General features: G+C 40.4%; 1 protein-coding gene across 3 annotated transcripts in view; it reads left to right on the forward strand.

Annotated features, from left to right (window-relative positions):
- The window catches only part of PAPSS1 (3'-phosphoadenosine 5'-phosphosulfate synthase 1), a 104960-nt gene that overhangs the window by 28068 nt on the left and 56518 nt on the right, over positions 1-20374 (forward strand). For all 3 annotated transcript variants that reach the window (XM_058721718.1, XM_058721717.1, XM_058721719.1), the window contains exon 5: positions 3849-3967. In XM_058721718.1, the coding sequence (XP_058577701.1) occupies positions 3849-3967 (119 nt within the window). The remainder of the gene's footprint in view (positions 1-3848; positions 3968-20374) is intronic.

The raw sequence follows: 20374 nt of genomic DNA on the forward strand, positions 1-20374 counted from the left end.
GAATTAGGTTGAATTAATATATCTCTGATTCCATCAAAATGAAGATACCTTGATTTTAAAAATTTTTATGCTTTGCTCCTAGAGTTACAGCTACGATGAACATTTGGACATAGGAGACATTTAGAACCTGTCTGATGTGACCTTTGATACCAATTATATTAATCTTCTAGGTATCGTTTAACATTAGTTCTGTTCTATTATTGTTAACAACAGAGGATGTGCCAGGGATTGATTACTCAGCGCTGTGTAGGGATCAGTGATTCATGCAGGTAACTGCTGCCTTCCCAACAGGGAGTATAATAGCCTGGGACTATCACAGGAGCTCTGTGAATTCAAGATTTTGTCACTCAGCTTCTGGTTCTGCATAGCAAAAGGTGGAACAGGAAGGACTATGCTGTTATTCTGGGCTCTTCTACATTTGGACCTGGGGATGCTTAACCAGTTGGGGCAAGTGTGGGGCAAGTTCCACCTGCTGTGGTGAAACCTGATTCCTTAGGCAAGGCTGGCATTCAGTTGTGCCACCAGGGAAACTCAGTTTCACCCATGAAGCCTGTGCTTTCTTGACTCAAAGAGAACAGGTTGCCTGACCTGAATAACTGACGACATTAGGAGGGAAACCAGTTCAGCTCTTCATCATCTGTGTCCGCCTGTCTCTGTCGATGGCCACTTTTCACTTCAGTTTCTCAAAATACAGATTTGGCAAAGAGAAGCAAAATGATGTGTCTGGGATCTTGAAATCTAAATCTTATTTTAATTTTAGTTGGCTTTGTTTTTGCGAGGATGGATTGGTGAGGGAGGTAGATTTGTCTCTGGCTGGAGTAAACTACTTTTGAACAGGGATAACATCTTGAATATTTTTGTATCATTAGAGTTACACACATAGTAAATACTTATTGGATAGATTAGAAGATGGAGCGGAAATTGGATGTTCAACACACATTGCTCAATGCTTCCTGTTTGCAAGCTGTGTGTTTGCTGCTGAGATGCAAAGATGAGTAAGACCACATGCAAAATACCTTGAGTTATTTGTAATTTGCATTCTATATTTGGGAGTGTGTTTGTAGTAGTTTAGTTTTCTCTGTGTTACTTATTTACTTTCTTGACTGTTTTCTGTCTATTCCTCTGGGTAGACATTAATAAAATGTTCCTTAGATTAAAATATATGTGTTAGAGTCCCGATTGTAGAGTTGTATGTATGTACACATGTATGTATGTATTTATTTAGAGCCCCACGCATGAGTGGGGGAGAGGGGGAGAGAGAGAGAGAGAGAGAATCTTAGCCTTCATGCTTGGCGTGGAGCCTGACATGGGGCTCCATCCCGTGACTCTGAGATCATGACCTGAGCTGAAATCAAGAGGTGGATGATCAACCAACCAAGCCACCCGGGCACCCCTGGAGTTGTTAGTGTTTAAAAACCGTGTACTGGGGCGCCTGGGTGGTTCAGTCAGTTAAGCGGCCGACTTCGGCTCAGGTCACCATCTCACAGTTCGTGAGTTCGAGCCCCGTGTCAGGCTCTGTGCTGACAGCTCAGAGCCTGGAGCCTGTTTCACATTCTGTGTCTCCCTCTCTCTGACCCTCCCCCGTTTATGCTGTGCCTCTCTCTGTCTCAAAAATAAATAAACGTTAAAAAAAAAAATTAAAAACCGTTTACTCATTGTCAGAATGGTAAATGCTGTTTCAGAGCTGTGATGGTAAATGTTCAAGGACAGAAGAGATTGTATACATTCAGCAGACCTCAGGCTTTTAGAGGGCTTTTTGTGACACTATAACTATCCCTGTGTCAGCCATTCTAATGATTATTTTCATGATTACTGCTCAAGTAGTTGTTATTTACTTAAATATAAATGTTTTGCTTAAGCATACATTTATTATAATCATTTATGGGATAAATTAGCTAGAAAGAGAATTCTTGGGCTTTTAAAATAAGCCAAATCTTCTAACACAGTGGTTTTCAGGCTTTGCTGCACAATAGCATTATTTGAGTGAACTTTTAAAAATCCTGTGCCAAGGCCAAATCAGAATCTAATGCAGGTGGGACCTGGCGATTGCATTGTTTAGCTGCATTTGAGAATTAGAGCTTAAGAACTAGTGTTTTAACGAGAATTATTTTTCCCTAGCTATTCTATTGTGACTCACCACTAAATACTATTAGGAATATTGGTAATGCAGAAATCTCTTCTTGGATTCAGGTCTTCATGTGATACTTGGAAACATGAAATAGAAAAAAACAAGTGGGTTGTGGACTTGTCTATTACATTTTAGAACTCTTTTGGTGACTGCACCTCTTAATAGTAATTTATTTTATTTTATTTTATTTTATTTTATTTTATTTTATTTTATTTTATTTTGTTTTGTTTTATTTTACTTTATTATATTTTATTTTAGTTATTTTTTTTAAGGAGATCGAGGTTTATTGAATATGCTGCAATGGGGTGGTTGGCATGGCAGCAGAGAAGAGGCTGTCAATAGTAATGATTTAAACTTTTTTTTTTTTAATGTTTATTTTTGTGAGGGAGAGACAGAGCATGAACGGGGGGGGGGGGGGGGTGCAGAGAGAGAGGGAGACACAGAATCCGAAGCAGGCTCCAGGCTCTGAGCAGTCAGCACAGAACCTGACGCGAGGCTCAAACTCACAAGCTGTGAGATCATGACCTGAGCCGAAGTCGGATGCTCAACCGACTGAGCCACCCAGGTGCCCCAATAGTAATGATTTGAAGTAACGTTTACCATTTTAACCCCAAGGTTGACCTAAGCACTTCAAGGCAGACAAGCCTTAAATGACTTCTGTAGGGGGTCATGTCAAGGGTGTAAGATAGGAACAACATATCTTCAGCTCAGCTAGCCCATTCTTGGGAATCATCCTGTATTCTTTCTCTTTGGCAATTACATGGTAACATATTTAAAGGGGAAATCTAAATAGTGGTTGACACATAAACTGATTATGTTTGATTGTAGAATGTATTTTGTGATGTGACAGGATTAGCTCCCTTAGTTATGTTTTGCTTAAGCTAATGGTGGTTACTTTGTCTTGAACACTTAATCCTGGTAGCAGAAGCAGCCTTCAGAGCTTCAGTTTGGCTGTAGATAATCCTTGTGAATATAATGAACAGATTAACTTGGTGTCAGTGTTTGCATTGAGAGGAAAAAAAACCTCATCTAGTTTGGTTTATGACTAGGGTTTAAGTACTGTATTCTGTCTTCCTGTGGAGACATTGAGATGTCCTGGATCACTTGGTATTTATTCCTATTTATTCATAGGCAGTTTGGGCATTTAGTTAAAAGAAAAAAGGTGACAGAAGAAGTTATAGTCAATCCTCATTATTTGAGGATTCCATATTTGCAAGTTTTCCTACCCGCTAAAATTTTTAACCCCCCAAATGAGTACTCATGGTGCTTAGGCAGTCACTTGTGGACATACACAAAGTGGCAAAAATTTTAGTCCTCCCACCCGAGTACACGTTCCCAGCTGAAGTTGAACAAAGTGACGCCCAGCCTTCCTGTTTTAGCTTTCATACTGTAAAGAAGTGTCAAAAAGAATCTGGTGATGACTGAGCCTTGCAGGAAGCTGACCCCATGTTTCCCCTAGGGGCCAGTGGCTTCTGTAGTCACTCACTTAGTGTCCGTGGCAACTTTGTTGAACTGTGAGTGAGAATTACCTGTACATGTTTAAAGGAGAAACAAAAGTTTAATCAGAAGTCTTCTCCCAAGGAAGAAGTTTCAATACTATATAACCTTGTAACTCAGAAGGGTTAGTGTAAATATGAACTTCACCATAGCAGAGACTTGCACCAAAGAAACAAGCCTGTTTTAATTTCTACCCCCTTCAATGCTCTGGTACCTTTTGTAGGTTTCACTGGAATCGATTCTGAGTATGAAAAACCAGAGGCTCCAGAATTGGTGCTGAAAACAGACTCCTGTGATGTGAACGACTGTGTCCAGCAGGTTGTGGAACTTCTACAGGAACGGGTAAGGGAAGGTCAAAGAGAGAATCATCAGAATAAATAATATTCATCTCGTGATCTTCCCCCGCCAAAAACAAAACAAAAAAACAGGTGATGCTAATATGTAGTATATGGTGCTGACAGTTTTCTGAGAGTGTACGTCCCTGTGTTAGGTGTTGTGGGGGCCCCAGTGTACACAGTATGAAATATGTTGGTCAACGTGAACCATAGGAGGCTTGGGAGCAAGAAAATCTTTTATTTTACCAGTAGTTTTACCACACAAATACCTAATAGAGAATATTCAGCCTTGATTATTTAGCTCTACAACTTGGTATTATTGTATATATTTTTTTTTTTATTTAATGTTTATTCGTTTTTGAGAGACAGAGACAACGTGTGAGTGGGGGAGGGGCAGAGAGAGGGAGGCACAGAATCCGAAGCAGGCTCTAGGCTCTGAGCTATCAGCACAGAGCTTGATGTGGGGCTCGAACCCACAAACCATGAGATCATGACCTGAGCTGAAGTTGGGTGCACAACTGACTGAGCCACTCAGGCGCCCTGACATTATTGTACATAATGCAGGTAACTTTTCCTAGACATTTAGAGAGTGCCCAGATCTTAGCCTGTGCAATGTGATGATATTCTTATGGTTGAGTTTTAGGAAGGGAAAGGTTCCAGGACATAAAGATCTTTCTCTAGTTCCGGAGCATGTAGAAACATAAAGAGGCTGGCTATTTTCCCGAGGACTCAAGCCATTTATTAGATACATGATTCTCTCAGAGTTTAGTCCAGTCTCCATGTTTAGAAATTTTTTTTTTTAATTCTTTTTTTTTGTAATTCTTTTTTTATTTTAATTTATTTGAGAGAGACAGAGACAGAGTGAGTGGGGGAGGGAAAGACAGAGAGAGAGAGGGAATCCCAGACAGGTTCTGCGCTGCCAGAGCAGAGCCCGATGGTGGGCTTGAACCCATGAAATGGTAAGATCATGACCTGAGTTGAAACTAAGAGTCAGATGCTCAACTGACTGAGTCAACCAGGTGCCCCCTAGAAATTCTTTTTCTTTCTTTCCCTGCTCCTTTCTTCACACTTCCATGGGCCCAGTGGAGGGTCATGCACTTAACTCAGTTAGGGAGGACCTGGCCTTTGGGTGGGCGTCAGTTGTTACTCTTTCTCCTAGTCACGGTGTCCCCACCTTTGCTGCCTAGTGCTGTGTAGGAACTCCTGTTTAGTGGTACACAGACAACAATGCATCATTGTGCCCCATTCTGTTTTAACTGTGGCCTAGGGCATCTGAACCCCCTCTTGATGTTTAAAATCTTACTACCATAATTCTCTGTCATCTAGTATTTCTTACTGGATGTATTAGACATCAACTTAAAAACATTACCTGTGTCTGGATATATTATAGATGTTTGGCCTTAGAATTGTTTTCACATTATAAAATATCTGCCAGATAATTTACCTGGAACTCCCGAATGTATTTCCCTAAATGTTTTCGCCAAATGAGTAGAAACAATGTGAATGTGTAATGGCACCGCTCCGATGTTTTTCTCCGTATGTGTTGGTGTACAGTCTGCAGGCTCACGAGACCCCATCCTGGGAGGTTTTCTGTGCTTCGTCTTTGTGCTGTCTGGGTTTCCTGTTAATCGCTTCTGAGCTCTGCTGTTGGTCCTGCTGCTGTGCCTCTGGCTTCCCTCTTCATTATCCATTTTTCATCGTCAGCAGTCAGACGTCTGTCAGAAGCTCACTACTTATTTTGTCACAGTCCTAAGCACTGGCAATACAAAGATTAATCAGCCGTGTCTCTGTCCTTGAGGGATTTACACTGTCGGTGATGGAAGGGGGGATAAGAGGGTGCAGCTGCTAGAGATGTGTTAGAAACATGGTTTCGGTGTGCACAGAGCATTCTGGGAGGCACAGAAGCATGAGTTTGGAAAGGCTTTATTCCAGATCTTTCTCACCTGTTCGATTTTAAAAGATTTTTTTGGGTGCCTGGGTGGCTCAGTTGGTTGAGCACCCAACTTCGGCTCAGGTCATGGTCTCATGGTTTGTGAATTTGAGCCCTTCATCGGGCTCACTGCTGTCAGCACAGAGCCTGCTTTGGATCCTCTGTCTCCTTCCCTCTCTGCCTCTCTCTCTCCTGCTCACGCTCTCTCTCTCAAAAATAAACATTAAAAAAAATAAAAGATATTTTCACTGGGCATAGTATTCTGAGTTGACGGGTTTTGTCCCTTTTAGTACTTTAAAGATGATGTTCTATGTTCTGTGGTCCCCTGCATTGCTTCCGATGAGAAGTTCATTTCTTGGCTCCTCTCCTTGTAATGTTTCCTTTTATTTCTGCCTGAATTCAAGATTTTCTCTTACTCCTTCGTTTTTAGCAGTTTGAGTATGGTGTGTCTGGGTCTTTCAATATTTTTAGGTTTTTTTTCTTTCAGTTTCGAGTTCTTTGACTTGTTCCTTTATTACTTTCTGAAAACTCTTTTTGGCCACTATCTCTTCAAATATTTTTGCCCTATTCTTTCTCTTTTTCCTGGGATTCCAGTTAGACATATGTTAGGCAATGTAATACTGTCCCACAGCGTTTATGTGCTCTGTGCTTTCATTCTTTTTATGTTAATTTGTCAGCTTTAATAATTTTTACTCTCATTTTCAAGTTTAGTCATTCCTCTGTTGTATCCAGTATATTGACACTTAGAATTATTAAACTTCGATAATCATTACAGAAATTATATCATAATTTGGCTCTTTTATAATTTTTTTATTTTAGAGCAAACGAGTGGGGGAGAGGGGCAGAGGGAGAGAGAGAATCTTAAGCAGGCTCTATGCTCAGCACAGAGCAGAGCTTGATCCCGTGAACTGTGAGATCATAACCTGAGCTGAAATCAAGTGTCAGATGCTTAACAGACAGAGCCACCGAGGTGTCCCTCTAGTCAGTGATTCTGAATTGTTTTATAGAACCTCGGGGAAATACACAGTGATACTCTCATATATAATGTAGGGGGCTCATGAATCTCTGAAGCCATTTTAGGGACTCCAGTTAAAACCAGGTAGTTCAGATACTTATATGGGGCTATTAAACTTAGCGTGTGATGGGTGCTGTGTCATCTCCCTTCTGTCTTCACTTTCATTCCTAACCACTTCTTTGAGGCCCTACATAGAATAGCATCCTTTGGGTTTGACCCTTCACCTACATAGAGGCTTTTTTTTTTTTCTTCTTTTGTAGTGAGCGGGTGATTTTGTTGTTTTTTAAAACTATTTTGAGAAAATTTTTCTGTAAATGTAAAAGAGTACAGAGAGTTCCTTATATCCTTCACCCAGCTTCCTATTATTTTAATACCTTACATGACTATAGAACATTTCTCAAAACTAGGAAATTGACCCTGGTAAGATACTGTAAACTACATGACAAATTTACTTGTATTTCACAGGTTTTTCCACTAAGGTCCTGTCCTGTACTAGGATTTGATCCAGGATCTCACCCTGTGTTTAGTGTTAAATTGGGTTTTAACCATGATTCTGTGAAATGAAAACACAGACTTCAGGTAGTGCCTGTCATGCCCAGGACTTTTGCAGTTCCCCCTGTCCCCAGTGGTTAAAAATTGAGGGTAAACTGCCCCCATATGATTTTCAGCTTGTACTACCTGATATTTCCTTAACTGGTCACCCCCATGTCCAGTTTGATATGCCTTTTAAAGATTAAAAAAAATTTTTTTTCTAATGTTTATTTTTGAGAGAGAGAGAGTGAGCTTGTGTGAGTGGGGTAGGGGCAGAGAGAGGGCAACAGAGGATCCGAAGCAGGCTCTGAACAGACAGTAGGGAGCCTGATGCGAGTCTTGAACTCATGAACTGCGAGATCATGACCGCTGAAGTCAGACGCCCAACCAACTGAGCCACCCAGGCACCCCTGATATGCCTTCTCTTCCATCCTGTATCATTCACAGAGTCATCTTTCTAAAGTGTAGTCTAGGTTTTGTTTTGTTTTTTTTTTACTCTAAAGAATTTACTGATTTTCCATGGTTTATAGAATTAAGGTGATCTGTGTTCAAGGTTCTCCACAGTTTGGTTCCAAGCTATGTATTTTCTTATTATTGTCCTTATGTATTTATTCTGCCACAGTATTATTACTGTTTTTTTTCTTGGTGCTGTTGCTTGCTTTAGTGTCTGTGGCTTTAATTAAAGCCTTTCTTCCAATGTGTTTGCCCCTAATCAATAATTATACTAATTGTTCTTCTTTATAGATGGTAGTTAGTCTATGTTGTACCTGCTAGACAGTCGATGATTGGACAGTTTCATTCTGTCTAGATAAAAAAACTAACATTTACTGAGTATCTAAGGGTCATATGTGTGGGACTTTGTGTATTTTATTTATTAATATATTTAAATGTTTATATTAGTGCACACACGCTTTTATGCAGGGGAGGGGCAGAGAGAGGGGACAGAGGATCTGAAGCGGGCTTTGTGCTGACAGCAGAGAGCCCTATTTGGGGCTATAACTCACGAACCATGAGATCATGACCTGAGCTGAAGTCGGAAGCTTGACCTACTGAGCCACCCAGGCACCCTGCTTTGTATCTTTTAAAATATTTGTTTTGATTGTTAGAATCTGGGTGGAAGTGACCTTTCTCCTAGTTTAGCTTTCAGCTACTTCTCACTTGAGTGTGATGTGACAGTTTCCCAAGTGGTCTTTGTGCGGAGTATTTTGTGTAAGTACTCTGGTTTTATTCAATACAGTAAACCCCTGAGGTGTTTTAGAGATACTAAGTAATTCGCTTATGGACATATTGTATTTTATACCTAGGATTCTGGGTGTATGAATTCCTAGGATTCATTTAATCCATTTGCCTCTGGCTTTTACTTTCAACAGTGTTCTCATCATACCTAAAGTGCAATGTAATTAAATCTATAACCAGAAAGGTGTTCTGGTTATATTACTTTAAGATGGGGAAATTTTCTCTTGAAAAATTATTTATTTGTTTGTTATTTTTTAAAGAGAGAAGGGAGCATGCAAGTAGGGGGAGGGGCCAAGGATGGGGAGGGGAGAGAGAGAGAGAGGGAGAGAGAATCCCAAGCAGGCTCCATGCTCAGTGCAGGGCTCGATGCAGGGTTTGATCCCATGACCCTGGGATCATGACCTGAGCTGAAATCAAAAGTCAGATGCCCAACTGACTGAGCCACCCAGGTGCCCCATGAAAAAATTTTTATTTTTATCCTAAAGCTCAGTGGTGACAGAAGAAACGCAAATGGCTTCTTGATGCAATTGCTTTCTTTTGGTATCACCCTCATTTGGGGAAAAGATGGGACTTCACTTCTCATTAAAAGTATGTATTTCTGTGTTTTACTTGGTTGAACCTGTTAGTTAATTTAAAATTTTTTTAATGTTTGTTTCTTTTTGAGAGACAGCACACGTGGGGGAGGGACAGAGAGAGGGAGAGAAAGTATCCCAAGCAGGCTCTGCACTGTCCTTCCATATGGGGCTTGAACTCACAAACCACAAGATCATGACCTGACCTGAAATCAAGAGTCGGATGCTTAACTGATGGAGCCACCCAGGCACCCCGATCCTGTTAGTTAATTTAACATATACTTAGTGTCTTACGTAGTGGGTACTGTTGTAAAGCACTGGGGATGTGGCATTGTATTAAACGGTAAAAATTCTGCCTCATGGATCTTAATTTTTGGTTTCAATTACCATTATTTATAGTTGTAGACTAGAACGTATAAATTCGTTTTTTCTTTTATTAGCATGATGTAGAATTTATGAATGTAGTTGAGGGAAGAAATACACACCCGTACATTACTACTTCTGTTCTGACATTTATTCTCCTTTGATTGTTTTTTTCTTCTTTTTTCACAAAGTTGAACCTCAGACGAACATTAGGGCACATGGGTAAACCAGTAAGCACCTGACATTCAGCTTGGAGTTGATGGTTGGTGATGCAAGGAGTCCATTTGCCTGCTGCACCCTGATGGCAAGGGAACTCCGTGTGGTCTGCACCTTCTGAAGCAGATCCTCCCTGGTGGTCCAGGGTGGCACATGCAGCACAGCCTCATTGTCATCACAGAGGCATTTGTAGGGTTTTCCAGAGGTGGCTCATGGGAGGTCAGGGTAGAGCTGGTTGCACAAATCTAGACTGGGAAGTGAAGGGGATGACGATGTCGAGTGCAGTGCTGAGAGCAAGGAGTGAGGATATAAAGTTAGAGGTTGTGCAGTAACCAGCATTATGCGTATGAATGGAATTGTGTGCGCTAGAAGGGAAAGTGGCAGGCAAAGATGGAAGTCCAAGAGAACTCCCACACAGGCAAGGCCTTCAGTAGTTGTTCTGGTAGCATTAATACATTTGATGTTGGGGGTGCCTGGGTGGCTCAGTCACTTAAGCATCTGACTCTTGGTTTTGGCTAAGGTCATGATCTCACAGTTCTTGGGTTCGAGCCCCTGCATTGGCTTCCAGCTGGCAGCATGGAGCCTACTTGGGATTCTCTCTCTCCCCTTCTCTCTGTTCCTCCCCCCACTCATGCCGTCTCTTCCTCTCTCAAAATAAATAAAATTAGGGGCGCCTGGGTGGCTCAGTCGGTTAAGCGTCTGACTTTGGCTCAGGTCATGATCTCGCGGTCTATGAGTTCGAGCCCCGCGTCAGGCTCTGTGCTGACAGCTCAGAGCCTGGAGCCTGTTTCGGATTCTTTGTCTCCCTCTCTCTCTGCCCCTCCCCTGCTCGTGCTCTGTCTCTCTCTGTCTCAAAAATAAATAAAAACATTAAAAAAAAAATTTAAAAAAAAAATAAATAAAATTAAAAAAAATACGTGTAATGTTATATCAAAACTCTGAGAAGTAAGTTATAATTATCCTCATTTTACTGATGCAGAAACAAGTCAGAGAAGTGAAGCTGTTTGTCCCAGGACGGGGGGGTGGGGGGGGGGGTAGCGCGGGGCGGGGAGTGGAGTCAGATTTGAATATGGTGTGTTGCATTCTGCGATCCAAGAGCCCATTCTTCTCCCAACTGCCTTGCCTTTTATCTAGATTCTTTCCATTTCTCGTTTGTGTCTGAAGTATCAGTCTTTTCTGTGGGTCTTTTTCACATTCATTGACCCATTTTTTTTTCCTAAGCATAGTTGGGAATGAGAACTTGAGAGTATTGGGTCTTAGAAGGAGTTCATATTTTTTAGCCTACTTTCAGAGTACTTCAGAGCAGATCAGAGGCAGCACTGTCTAAATTGGAAGGAATGTTGACCTTGTAAAGAAGTAAATTGCTTGTGCCTGTCTCTGATTAGTGTGAAATGTGTATTCTATGTAGTGTGAAATAACAAGTGATTGTCAGTTACCTAATTTAACTTGCAAAGCTGGGGCACATCGTGCCAGATGAATTACAATTTACTTATGTACTGACACCTAAATCTAAATAGTAAATGAGTGGCTTGGGTTATTAAGCCATAGAAGAAAATCTTATTTCTAAAATAATAAAGCTAAGTACATTTTGTTTCTTTTTCAGGTTCCTCAGTTTGTTAGATTTTTGAGGTTGGTTTGTCTTATTCTCTTACCAACTAATTGTCGAATTCTCTGACACCAACTGGGTGTCTAGCAATTCGATTCTGTTCTCACACTAACTGTCCAGAGTTAGTTTGGACACTGCAGGTGAAGGGCTCCGTCTCACAAGACTGCCTTCGCTTCAGATGCCAGCTGCAAACAGACACCTACATTTCTGCCTGACTGACTGTACATTCAGGGGTTACTCAGACCCCCTATCCCCTGGTTGAATAATTCAGCTCACAGAACTTAGGAAAGCACTTTACTTACCATTACCAGTTTATTATAAAGGATACAACTCAGGAAGAGCCAAATGGAAGAGATGTATAGGGCAGGGTATGGGGCAGGGAGAGCCGTGGTGATTCCATGCCCTTTGTGGGCGTGTTGTCACCAACTCAGAACCTCTCTGAATCTAACCGTTAGGGCTTTTATGGAGGTTCCATCACATAGCCGTGATTAAGTCTTTGGCCACTGGTGACTGAACTCAGTTTCCAGCCTCTTCCCCAGCCCAGAGTTCTGGGGACAGAATTGAAAGTTCCAACGCTCTAATCTAAGTATGGTGTGGTCTTTTTTGAGGACCCCCTTAGCCTGGAATCATCACATTATCGTATCAAACACACTTTCCAGTTAGGAGATTCCATGGGTTTTAAGGACTCTGTGCCAGGAACCAGGGACAAAGACCAAATATATAGTTCCGATTGTAATATATGGCAGACTTTTTTTTTTAATGTTTATTTTTTGAGAGAGAGGGGAAGACAGAGCATGAGTGGGGGAGGTGCAGAGAGAGAGAGACACACAGAATCTAAAGCAGGTTTCAGGCTCTGAGCTGTCAGCACAGAGCTCGACACGGGGCTTGAACTCACGGACTGTGAGATCATGACCATGACTTGAGCCAAAGTCGGATGCTCAAGTGACTGAGCCACCCAGGCGCCCCCATGGCAGACTTTTTATTGGAGCAGAGAGGGATAGCATGGTTGCGGCTTTCTAGACGATCCAGCTGTTTGAGAAGTGCTATCTCCATGATACCTAGCAAAGGAATTTTTCTATCTGATGCTTGGTATTGCTTTGGAGAGACTCTCCCAAAATGAATTCTACCAGGTATTGTTTCTTTAACGTTCTTTGAGATATGGCACTGGTTTCGCTGTCCAAGAAAAATTTGTTTTTAATGTTCTGTACAAGGGGTATTTTAGGATGATGGGTATTTTGATCAGCATAATGTTGTATATTCTCAGTCGTCCCTGGATTGTCTTATTTTTCTTTCTGTCTGGTCTTTGTACTATAATTGGAATAAGGAAATGTGTTCGTTTATATAAATACTTCATTTCTCAAGTGTTTGGTCAGAGCATCTTTATTTTCTTAATGTGCTTGTGTTGGTGTATCTTCACATTTTATTCAAGAAAGTAGAAGGCACTGAAAAATGCTGAGGATTTTGGATTTAAGTTTTTTCCCCAAACCCTTGAATGGTCACTAGATGGCCTGCTGGGATTGCATTTAACTTGGTGTGTTATGACATAAGGAAGTAGGATTCTTGCTGCTGGTTTTAATCTAAAGTGATATTTTAAATACTGTTTTTAAATCTGCTAGGAACTCTAGATTTACTACTGCTATAAATTATTTAAAGGTTTGTGTTTTTATGAAATGGTGGTTTAGTGCTCTAAATGGATTTTATACTGCACATAAAAACCTAACTTCACAGCTCAGTTTTAAAGTGTTGCCAGAATGTCGTTTGGTGTTCATGCTTTGGATGCATGTAGTTTAGATAATAGAAATTTAATAGTTACATAAAATATGAATGAGCTGTAGTGTTCAAATCTGTTGAGCAGATTTGGCTGAAGAAAAAAGTGCAGAAAATACTTAAAGGCAAAACTTAGAATGTGGAATCACAATGTTTATTAACGTGTTCACAGTTCTTTAGGAAGATTAAAAAGAGAAGGCAAGATTACTGCTATTTTCAGGTAGTGAATGTTCTGTCTGCCAGTTTCCAGATAAAAGCAAACAATTGTTCTTTTGAACAAAGGTTACAGATACAGTGTGTTAGCTCTTAGATTGTGTTTAGTCAAGCAAAAAAAAAAAAAACCACTTTTGAATACCCATGTAACAGTTTAGAATTAAGTTAATATTTAAACATTCATAATATTTCAATATTTCTAGATCTAGGTGATTCCTGGTAGCATGTGAATTAATGACCCCCTACTGAAGAGCTTCCCCTGTATTCCCTTTATCCTTAAAAGCTGGGTGACTGCGGTGCTCTTAAGACTGGACGCGAGGGGTTTAGGTATATAAACTCTTGCTCGTGGCCTGGCTTGTGGTCTATTTTTGTTTTAGAGGAAATTCCCTGAAATAAAAAGTTTTCTGTGTACGAGTCGAAGAAGAACACATTGTTTCCTAACAGCTGACTGTGTTTCTGGAAATCCTAATGAATCCCAAATAGAATGGATAGCTCATGTGGCTGGGACTTCACGTTATGTTGTCCAGATATCTTGTCTCACTTTGAGGTGGTTTTGCTCCTTTTAGATGTTTGGCAGTGGTTTTGGAAACTGAAAAGATTTGTCAGTAGAATGTGCTAGAAACTGGCTGTGTCTACATTTAAAAAATTCTTTTTGTATTCCTCGTAGAGCGTTCTCTTCTCTCTACACATAGAATCTATATAGAACTTGCATTCTTTGAGCAAATGTTCCATGTTTCTTTTGATTCGTGCTGTTATGTTTGTGCTGATTCAAAAAATATTCACTTGATGTATTTTTTTTTTTTTTTTTTTTGGAAGGGAAAAACGGTAGCAACCTCTTGAATTTTTTTTTGACTTTAGTTAAGCATTGGAAGAATTTTGTACTTAAGTTGGGAGGCTAAATTCATTTAAAAATATTGCTGGACGTGAATTTTGAAAAGGGAACAGTTATGGGTAATGCTTGTAATGAAAAAAATGATTTTGATTCAAAATGAAAAAAAATTCCCCTTTCTTGAAAGAAAGTGATTATTATAGCCTCCATGTCCATGCATATAATGTAGCAAGTTACTAAAAATGTATTCATCCCAAATGTGCTCATGGCTGCATGAGTACACAAAACATTAAAAAAATAATTTGAGCTCATAGTATTGATACTACTCTTTGATGTTCAAACAAGTTCCTTGGAGACACTTAGATTTTCTCACAAATTATTTGTATATTTGTTCTCTTAACCTAGGGTGTGGTTGGAAGGAAGATGTGATACATAGAAATATTTGTTCTCAGTTCTTACTTTGAGCGTCTCTTCAGCGGGAGTGGGTTCACATTCCCCAGTGTCTAGTGTGGTTCTGGAGAGGGGTGTTTCCAGGGTGGAAGCAAGGTGCGTGCGCCCAGCCACGTGCCTGGAGCATCACGGTGGACAGTGCGTGCCGCTGCTGTTTGTCACTATTTGTGAGCCGAATCTAGTGATGCCGGCCTTGGGAACCAGCTCAGCATGCCCTGTTGCATCCAACAAGGGTAAAAAAGATTAGTCTGTTGGATGCTGTCCTCTGGCCCTCCCAAACTGTTGACAGTTTTCAGCAGTAAATGCGGTGGCAGAGCAGAATAGTCAACGCCTACAACGTAAAAAAGATCTCCCACTCTTACAATAATGTAACTTTCAGAAATGGCAAAGAAAACTTTATGTAGAGTTGTTCGTGTCCGTGAAATTCTTCTCTTCCCTGGGTTCCCTATGTTAGTTGTTGCCCGACTGTGGATTCTAGGTTTTGAAAAAAGTTGGTTGAAAATCCCTCACTTAACCTTCATGGAAGTGATGAGGACTAATTGAAATGTTGAGTATTTTTAGTTTTTGTCTAGAACTTTATCAACTTGTGAAGATCACATGCAGACCAGAATTCCTGGGAAATTATGAACTAAGAAGATAAACTAAGAACAATTTGTGTGACAGAATGTCTCATAACTTAGTTTTCATGAGAGAGACAGTAAAGGTTTGTTGTTGTTGGTTTTTTTTTTTGGGGAGGGGGGATAATATTTGGACCTTAGTTGGAATCCCAGTTGTAATATTTATCAATTAACTACATAAAATACCTAATTTCTGTGGCTTCAATTCCCTTGTCTGTTCAATGAGAATTACCATACCTGTCTTAGAATTGTACCGAGGAGTCTCTATGAGTTAGTATATGCAGAGTGCTTAGAGTAGCTCCTGGAACGTAGCAAGCACATTATATTTATTGAATATTTTTTGTGTGTTAAGTGCATTGGCAGATAGTATGGCAGGGACTGGGGGCCAGTTATTAACCTCTTCTGAGCCTCAATTTCCAAATCTGTTAAAGGAGAATGTTTCTATCTTCATAGGTAGGATTGCATGCAGATTAAGTGGATTCATTCATATGCCCTTAGGACAATGCTGGAATGGTAGTGGGCATTAATGTTAGTCCCTGTACTTCAGGTATTTTATTTTTACTTTTATTAAAAACATTTTTTTAATGTTTGTTTATTTTTGGGAGAGAGAGAGCATGAGCTGGGGAGGGGCAGAGAGAGAGAGAGACAGAGACACAGAATCCGAAGCAGGCTCCAGGCTCTGGGCTGTCAGCACAGAGCCTGATGCGGGCGGGGCTCAAACTCACAGACCGAGAGATCATTGACCGAAGTCCGATGCTTAACCTCCTGAGCCACCCAGGCGCCACTGCACTTCAGAGATTTAAAATTACTGAATTTCACAACAGGCCTGTACCATATATGCATATATATCTATTTTAAACAGTTGAGGAGGAGACAGGTTCACAGATGCTAACATCTTTGGTTTTGAAGATACTGTGTCTCTATTGTTTCTGGTTTTAAGTCTGTTTTGTGAACTTTTATCATGGTCTTCCTGTTAATGAATGCCTGACTTTTTGTGTAATGTCATTTTAGCATTTGTTCCTAGTGTGGAGGATTTCTGGTCTTTATCTTGCAGCTGGAAAAATGGGTGTGTCTCAAGACCTCTGAGAGCTTTTGCATTTCTTAGAAGCTAATTGAACATGGTAGGGTGTGTGCAGTTCTCCTAATGCATGTCATGTTGTTTGTGCAGGAAAAGTTGATCCTGAATTTTTATTTTTTAGTTGATGAAATAATAGGTTTTGTACAGACTCCTGAAACTACCAGTGCCCTGTAATGGGAAGGGAATATACAAAAATGACAATGATAACTGTATGTGGGGTGATATGTTTTCTCAATTCCAAATTCTCTTTACTGCTCTTTTATAATTTAAAATAAATATACTAACAGTAATTCCTGGAATTATAATGCACAGAATGGATGACCATAAATTATTTCTTTTGCTAGATTATAAGAAGAGTCATCTTTCATTCGGTTTTATTGCGATATAATTGACATACCAAAAAAACAAGAGACTTTGCTATATGTGATTTCCTCTTCAGGTACACAGTGAAATCAAGTATTATATATAAATTGTGAATGTATACTTACCACTTAGACCCCGGTGGCAAACTTTAAGACATGCCCTCTTTTGCTTGGCATCATTAGAAATAATTTGCCTTGGGGCACCTGGGTGGCTGAGTCAGTTGAATGTCCAACTCTTGATTTTGGCTCAGGTTATGATCTCACAGTTCATGAGTTTGGGCCCCACATTGGGCTCTGTGCTGACAGAGCCTGGTTGGGATTTTCTTCCCCCCTTTCTGCCCCTTCCTTTCTCACCTGTTCTCTTTCTCTCAAAATAAAAAAACAAACAAACAAAAAAACTATCTGCCTCATTAATACAGGTTGTATAGTATTGAAACCTACAAAGAGAAGAGAAAATAGAGGCAGGTGGTGGAAGCTGTCATTCTTCCTTCACTGTTGTCTTTAATGTCCTCACGTAGTATTAGGCATGTAAACACAATGAATAGCCTGCAGCTGTGGATGCCTGCGGGCTGCTTCATTGCAGAAGGCCTGGAAGGTATATGAAGTGCCCTGGGCTGTGTGCATGGTTTGTGTTTTATACACTCACTTTTCCACTTGCCTCCTCCTCTGAGCAGTGGGATGCTCAAGGGACAAAAATACCTTTCATGTCTGCACACCAGAGCAATTAGCTAAACTTGGTATCGTAGCAAGTGGTGTTTTTTTTAAAATTTCTTTCCTGTGTTGAAATTTTATTACTTATTTTCTCTTTTCCTTCATGTTTACTCTCTTTATCCTTGGTTTTATCATGAGAAAGATCAGAGGACTTGAATTTACCAGTAGGAGGAGACTGATTTTGGCATACGATTTAGCTGATGCCAAACTGTCTCTTTTGTTCCATCTTTGAGGAGAAATGTGGGAGAGTAAATCTTTCTAACGTTTTTATTGAGTTTTGAGGGGGTGGGGAGGGGCAGAGAGAGAGAGAGAGAGGGAGACACAATCTGAAGCAGGCTCCAGGCTCTGAGCTGTCAGCACAGAGCCTGACACAGGGCTCGAACCCATGAACTGGAACTGTGAGATCATGACCTGAGCCAAAGACAGACACTTAACCGACTGAGCCACCCAGGCGCCCTGAGAATAAATCTTTCTAGATTTTCAGAATCCATAGGGGCTACTTGAATAGTAGCACTAGGTCTTCTATGAGATCAGCTAGCTTTGATATACATATCTGATTGCTTTTTTCCTCTACTGAAGATATTAATATAAGTCCAAATATAAGTTGGAAGTTTCTTCCCACACTTACTCCTCAGGAAAATAGAGTATGTCTTCAAAAATCTGGTTCTTCTATTGATATTTATTTTATTATTTATTTATTTTTTTAAATTAAAGTAACTATTTTAATGTTTATTTTATTAGAGAGAAAGACAGAGCCTGAGCAAGGGAGGGGCAGAGAGGGAGAGAGACACAGAATCTGAAGCAGGCTCCAGGGTCCAAGCTGTCAGCACAGAGCTGGACACAGGGCTCCAACTTACATGACCTGAGCCGAAGTTGGATACTTAATTGACTGAGCCACCCAGGGGCCCTCACCATTGATACTTTGAATTACTTTTGTTGTTCTGCATTTTTTAATGGACTAATTTTTATTATTTTAACTTTTGTTTTAGAGAGCATTTGTGGGAGAGGGGCTGAGGGAGAGAGAGAATCTGAAGCAGGCTTTGTGCTCCACTTGGAGCCTGACAAGGGGCTTGATCCCACAACCTTGGGATCATGACCTGAGCTGAAATCAAGAGTTAGATGCTCAACCAAATGAGCTACCCAGGTGCCAACCCCTCCCCACCCCCATTGACTATTTTTAAGAGCAGTTTTAGGTTGATAGCAAAACTGAGTGGAAAGTACAGTGAGTTCCCATATACCCCCTGCTCTCTTCCCCCATAAGCCTATCCTTTCAATACCCTTCACCAGAGTAGTACATTTGTTACAATTGATATACCTAGTGTAACATCGTCATCCAAAATTCATACTTTACACTAAGGTTGTAACTTCTGTGGGTTTTGACAAATGTATAATGACACTATCTACTGTCGTAGTATCATTTCATTGCCCTAAGAATGCCCTCTTCTCTGGTTCTTCATCTGCTTGCCCCCACCCCTTGGCCCATAACTCCTGGCAACACTGATGTTTTTAGTGTCTCCATAGTTTTGACTTTTCCAGAATGTCATATAGTTGGTATCTTACAGTATGGAGCCTTTTCAGATTGGCTCCTTTTACTTAGTAATATGTAGTATAAAGTTCTGTAGTGTCTTTTTCGTAGCTTGATAGTTTGTTTCTTCTACTGCACTCGTTGTCTGGATGTCCTAGTTTATCCATTTGTCTTCTGAGGGCCATTATGATTATTTCCAAGTCCTGCAATTATGAGTAAAGCTGATGGAAACATCTGTGCAAGTTTTTGTGTGGACATAGGTTTTCAACTCATTTGGGTAGATACCAAGGAGCACAATTGAGTGTGTTTAGGTTTTTTTTTTTTTTTTAAATGTTTGTTTATTTTTGAGAGGGGGGTGGAGGGGCAGAGAGAGACACACAGAATCCAAAGCAGGCTCCAAGCTCTGAGCTGTCAGCACAGAGCCTGATGCAGGGCTCCAACTGACAAACCACAAGGTCATGACCTGAGCCAAAGTTGGACACTCAACTGATGGAGGCACCCAGGCGCCCCGAGTGTGTTTAGTTTCGTAAGAAACTGCCAACCTGTGTTCCAAAATGTCTATACCATTTGCATTGCTACCAGCAGTGCATGAGAATTCCTGTTACTCCACATCCTCACCTGCGTTTGGTTTTTGTCAGTATTTTGGATATTGGCCATTCTCATAGCTGTGTGGTGGTTTCTTGTTTGTTTTAATTTGCCTTTCCCTGCTGACGTGTTGTAAGCTATCATTTCATTTGTTTCTTGGTCATTTGTAGATCTTCTCTGGTAAGGTTTCTGTTCAGATCCTTGGCCCATTTTTTAAATATTGGGCTGTTTGTTTTTCTATTGTTGAATTAAAAAAAACACTTTTTTTAAATGTTTATTTACTTTTGAGAGAGAGACAGAGCATGAGCAGGGGAGGAGCAGAGATAGACACAGAATCTGAAGCCAGGCTCTGGGTTGTCACCACAGAACCCCAATATGGGGCTCAAACTCAACGAACTGTGAGGTCATGACCTGAGCCGAAGTTGGACGCTCAACCGACTGAGCCACCCAGTCGCCCCTCTTATTGTTGAATGTTAAGTGTTCTTTGTGTATCTTAGATAAGAGTCCTTTTTTAGATATGCTTTTTGCAAATATTTTTTCTCAGTCTGTGGCTTATCTTCTCATTCTCTTGAGTATTACTCTATTTTGAATAACAAAGTATTGCTTGGACAAAATACATGTATGAAAAGTCCTTAATCATTGACAATTTTGTATGCTTATAAAGGTTACCTAATAGATTTGGCTTAAAAGAAAGTTGAAGTAATTAAACACATTTAGTAATTATTCCTTGGGGTATGATAAGTGTTACGAACAAGCCTTGTAAAGATCGGCTCAAGAGCTATGTTGTGGTAATCACAAATACATTCTT

Source organism: Neofelis nebulosa, chromosome 3 (assembly GCF_028018385.1).
Source record: "Neofelis nebulosa isolate mNeoNeb1 chromosome 3, mNeoNeb1.pri, whole genome shotgun sequence".
Lineage (NCBI taxonomy): Eukaryota > Metazoa > Chordata > Mammalia > Carnivora > Felidae > Neofelis > Neofelis nebulosa.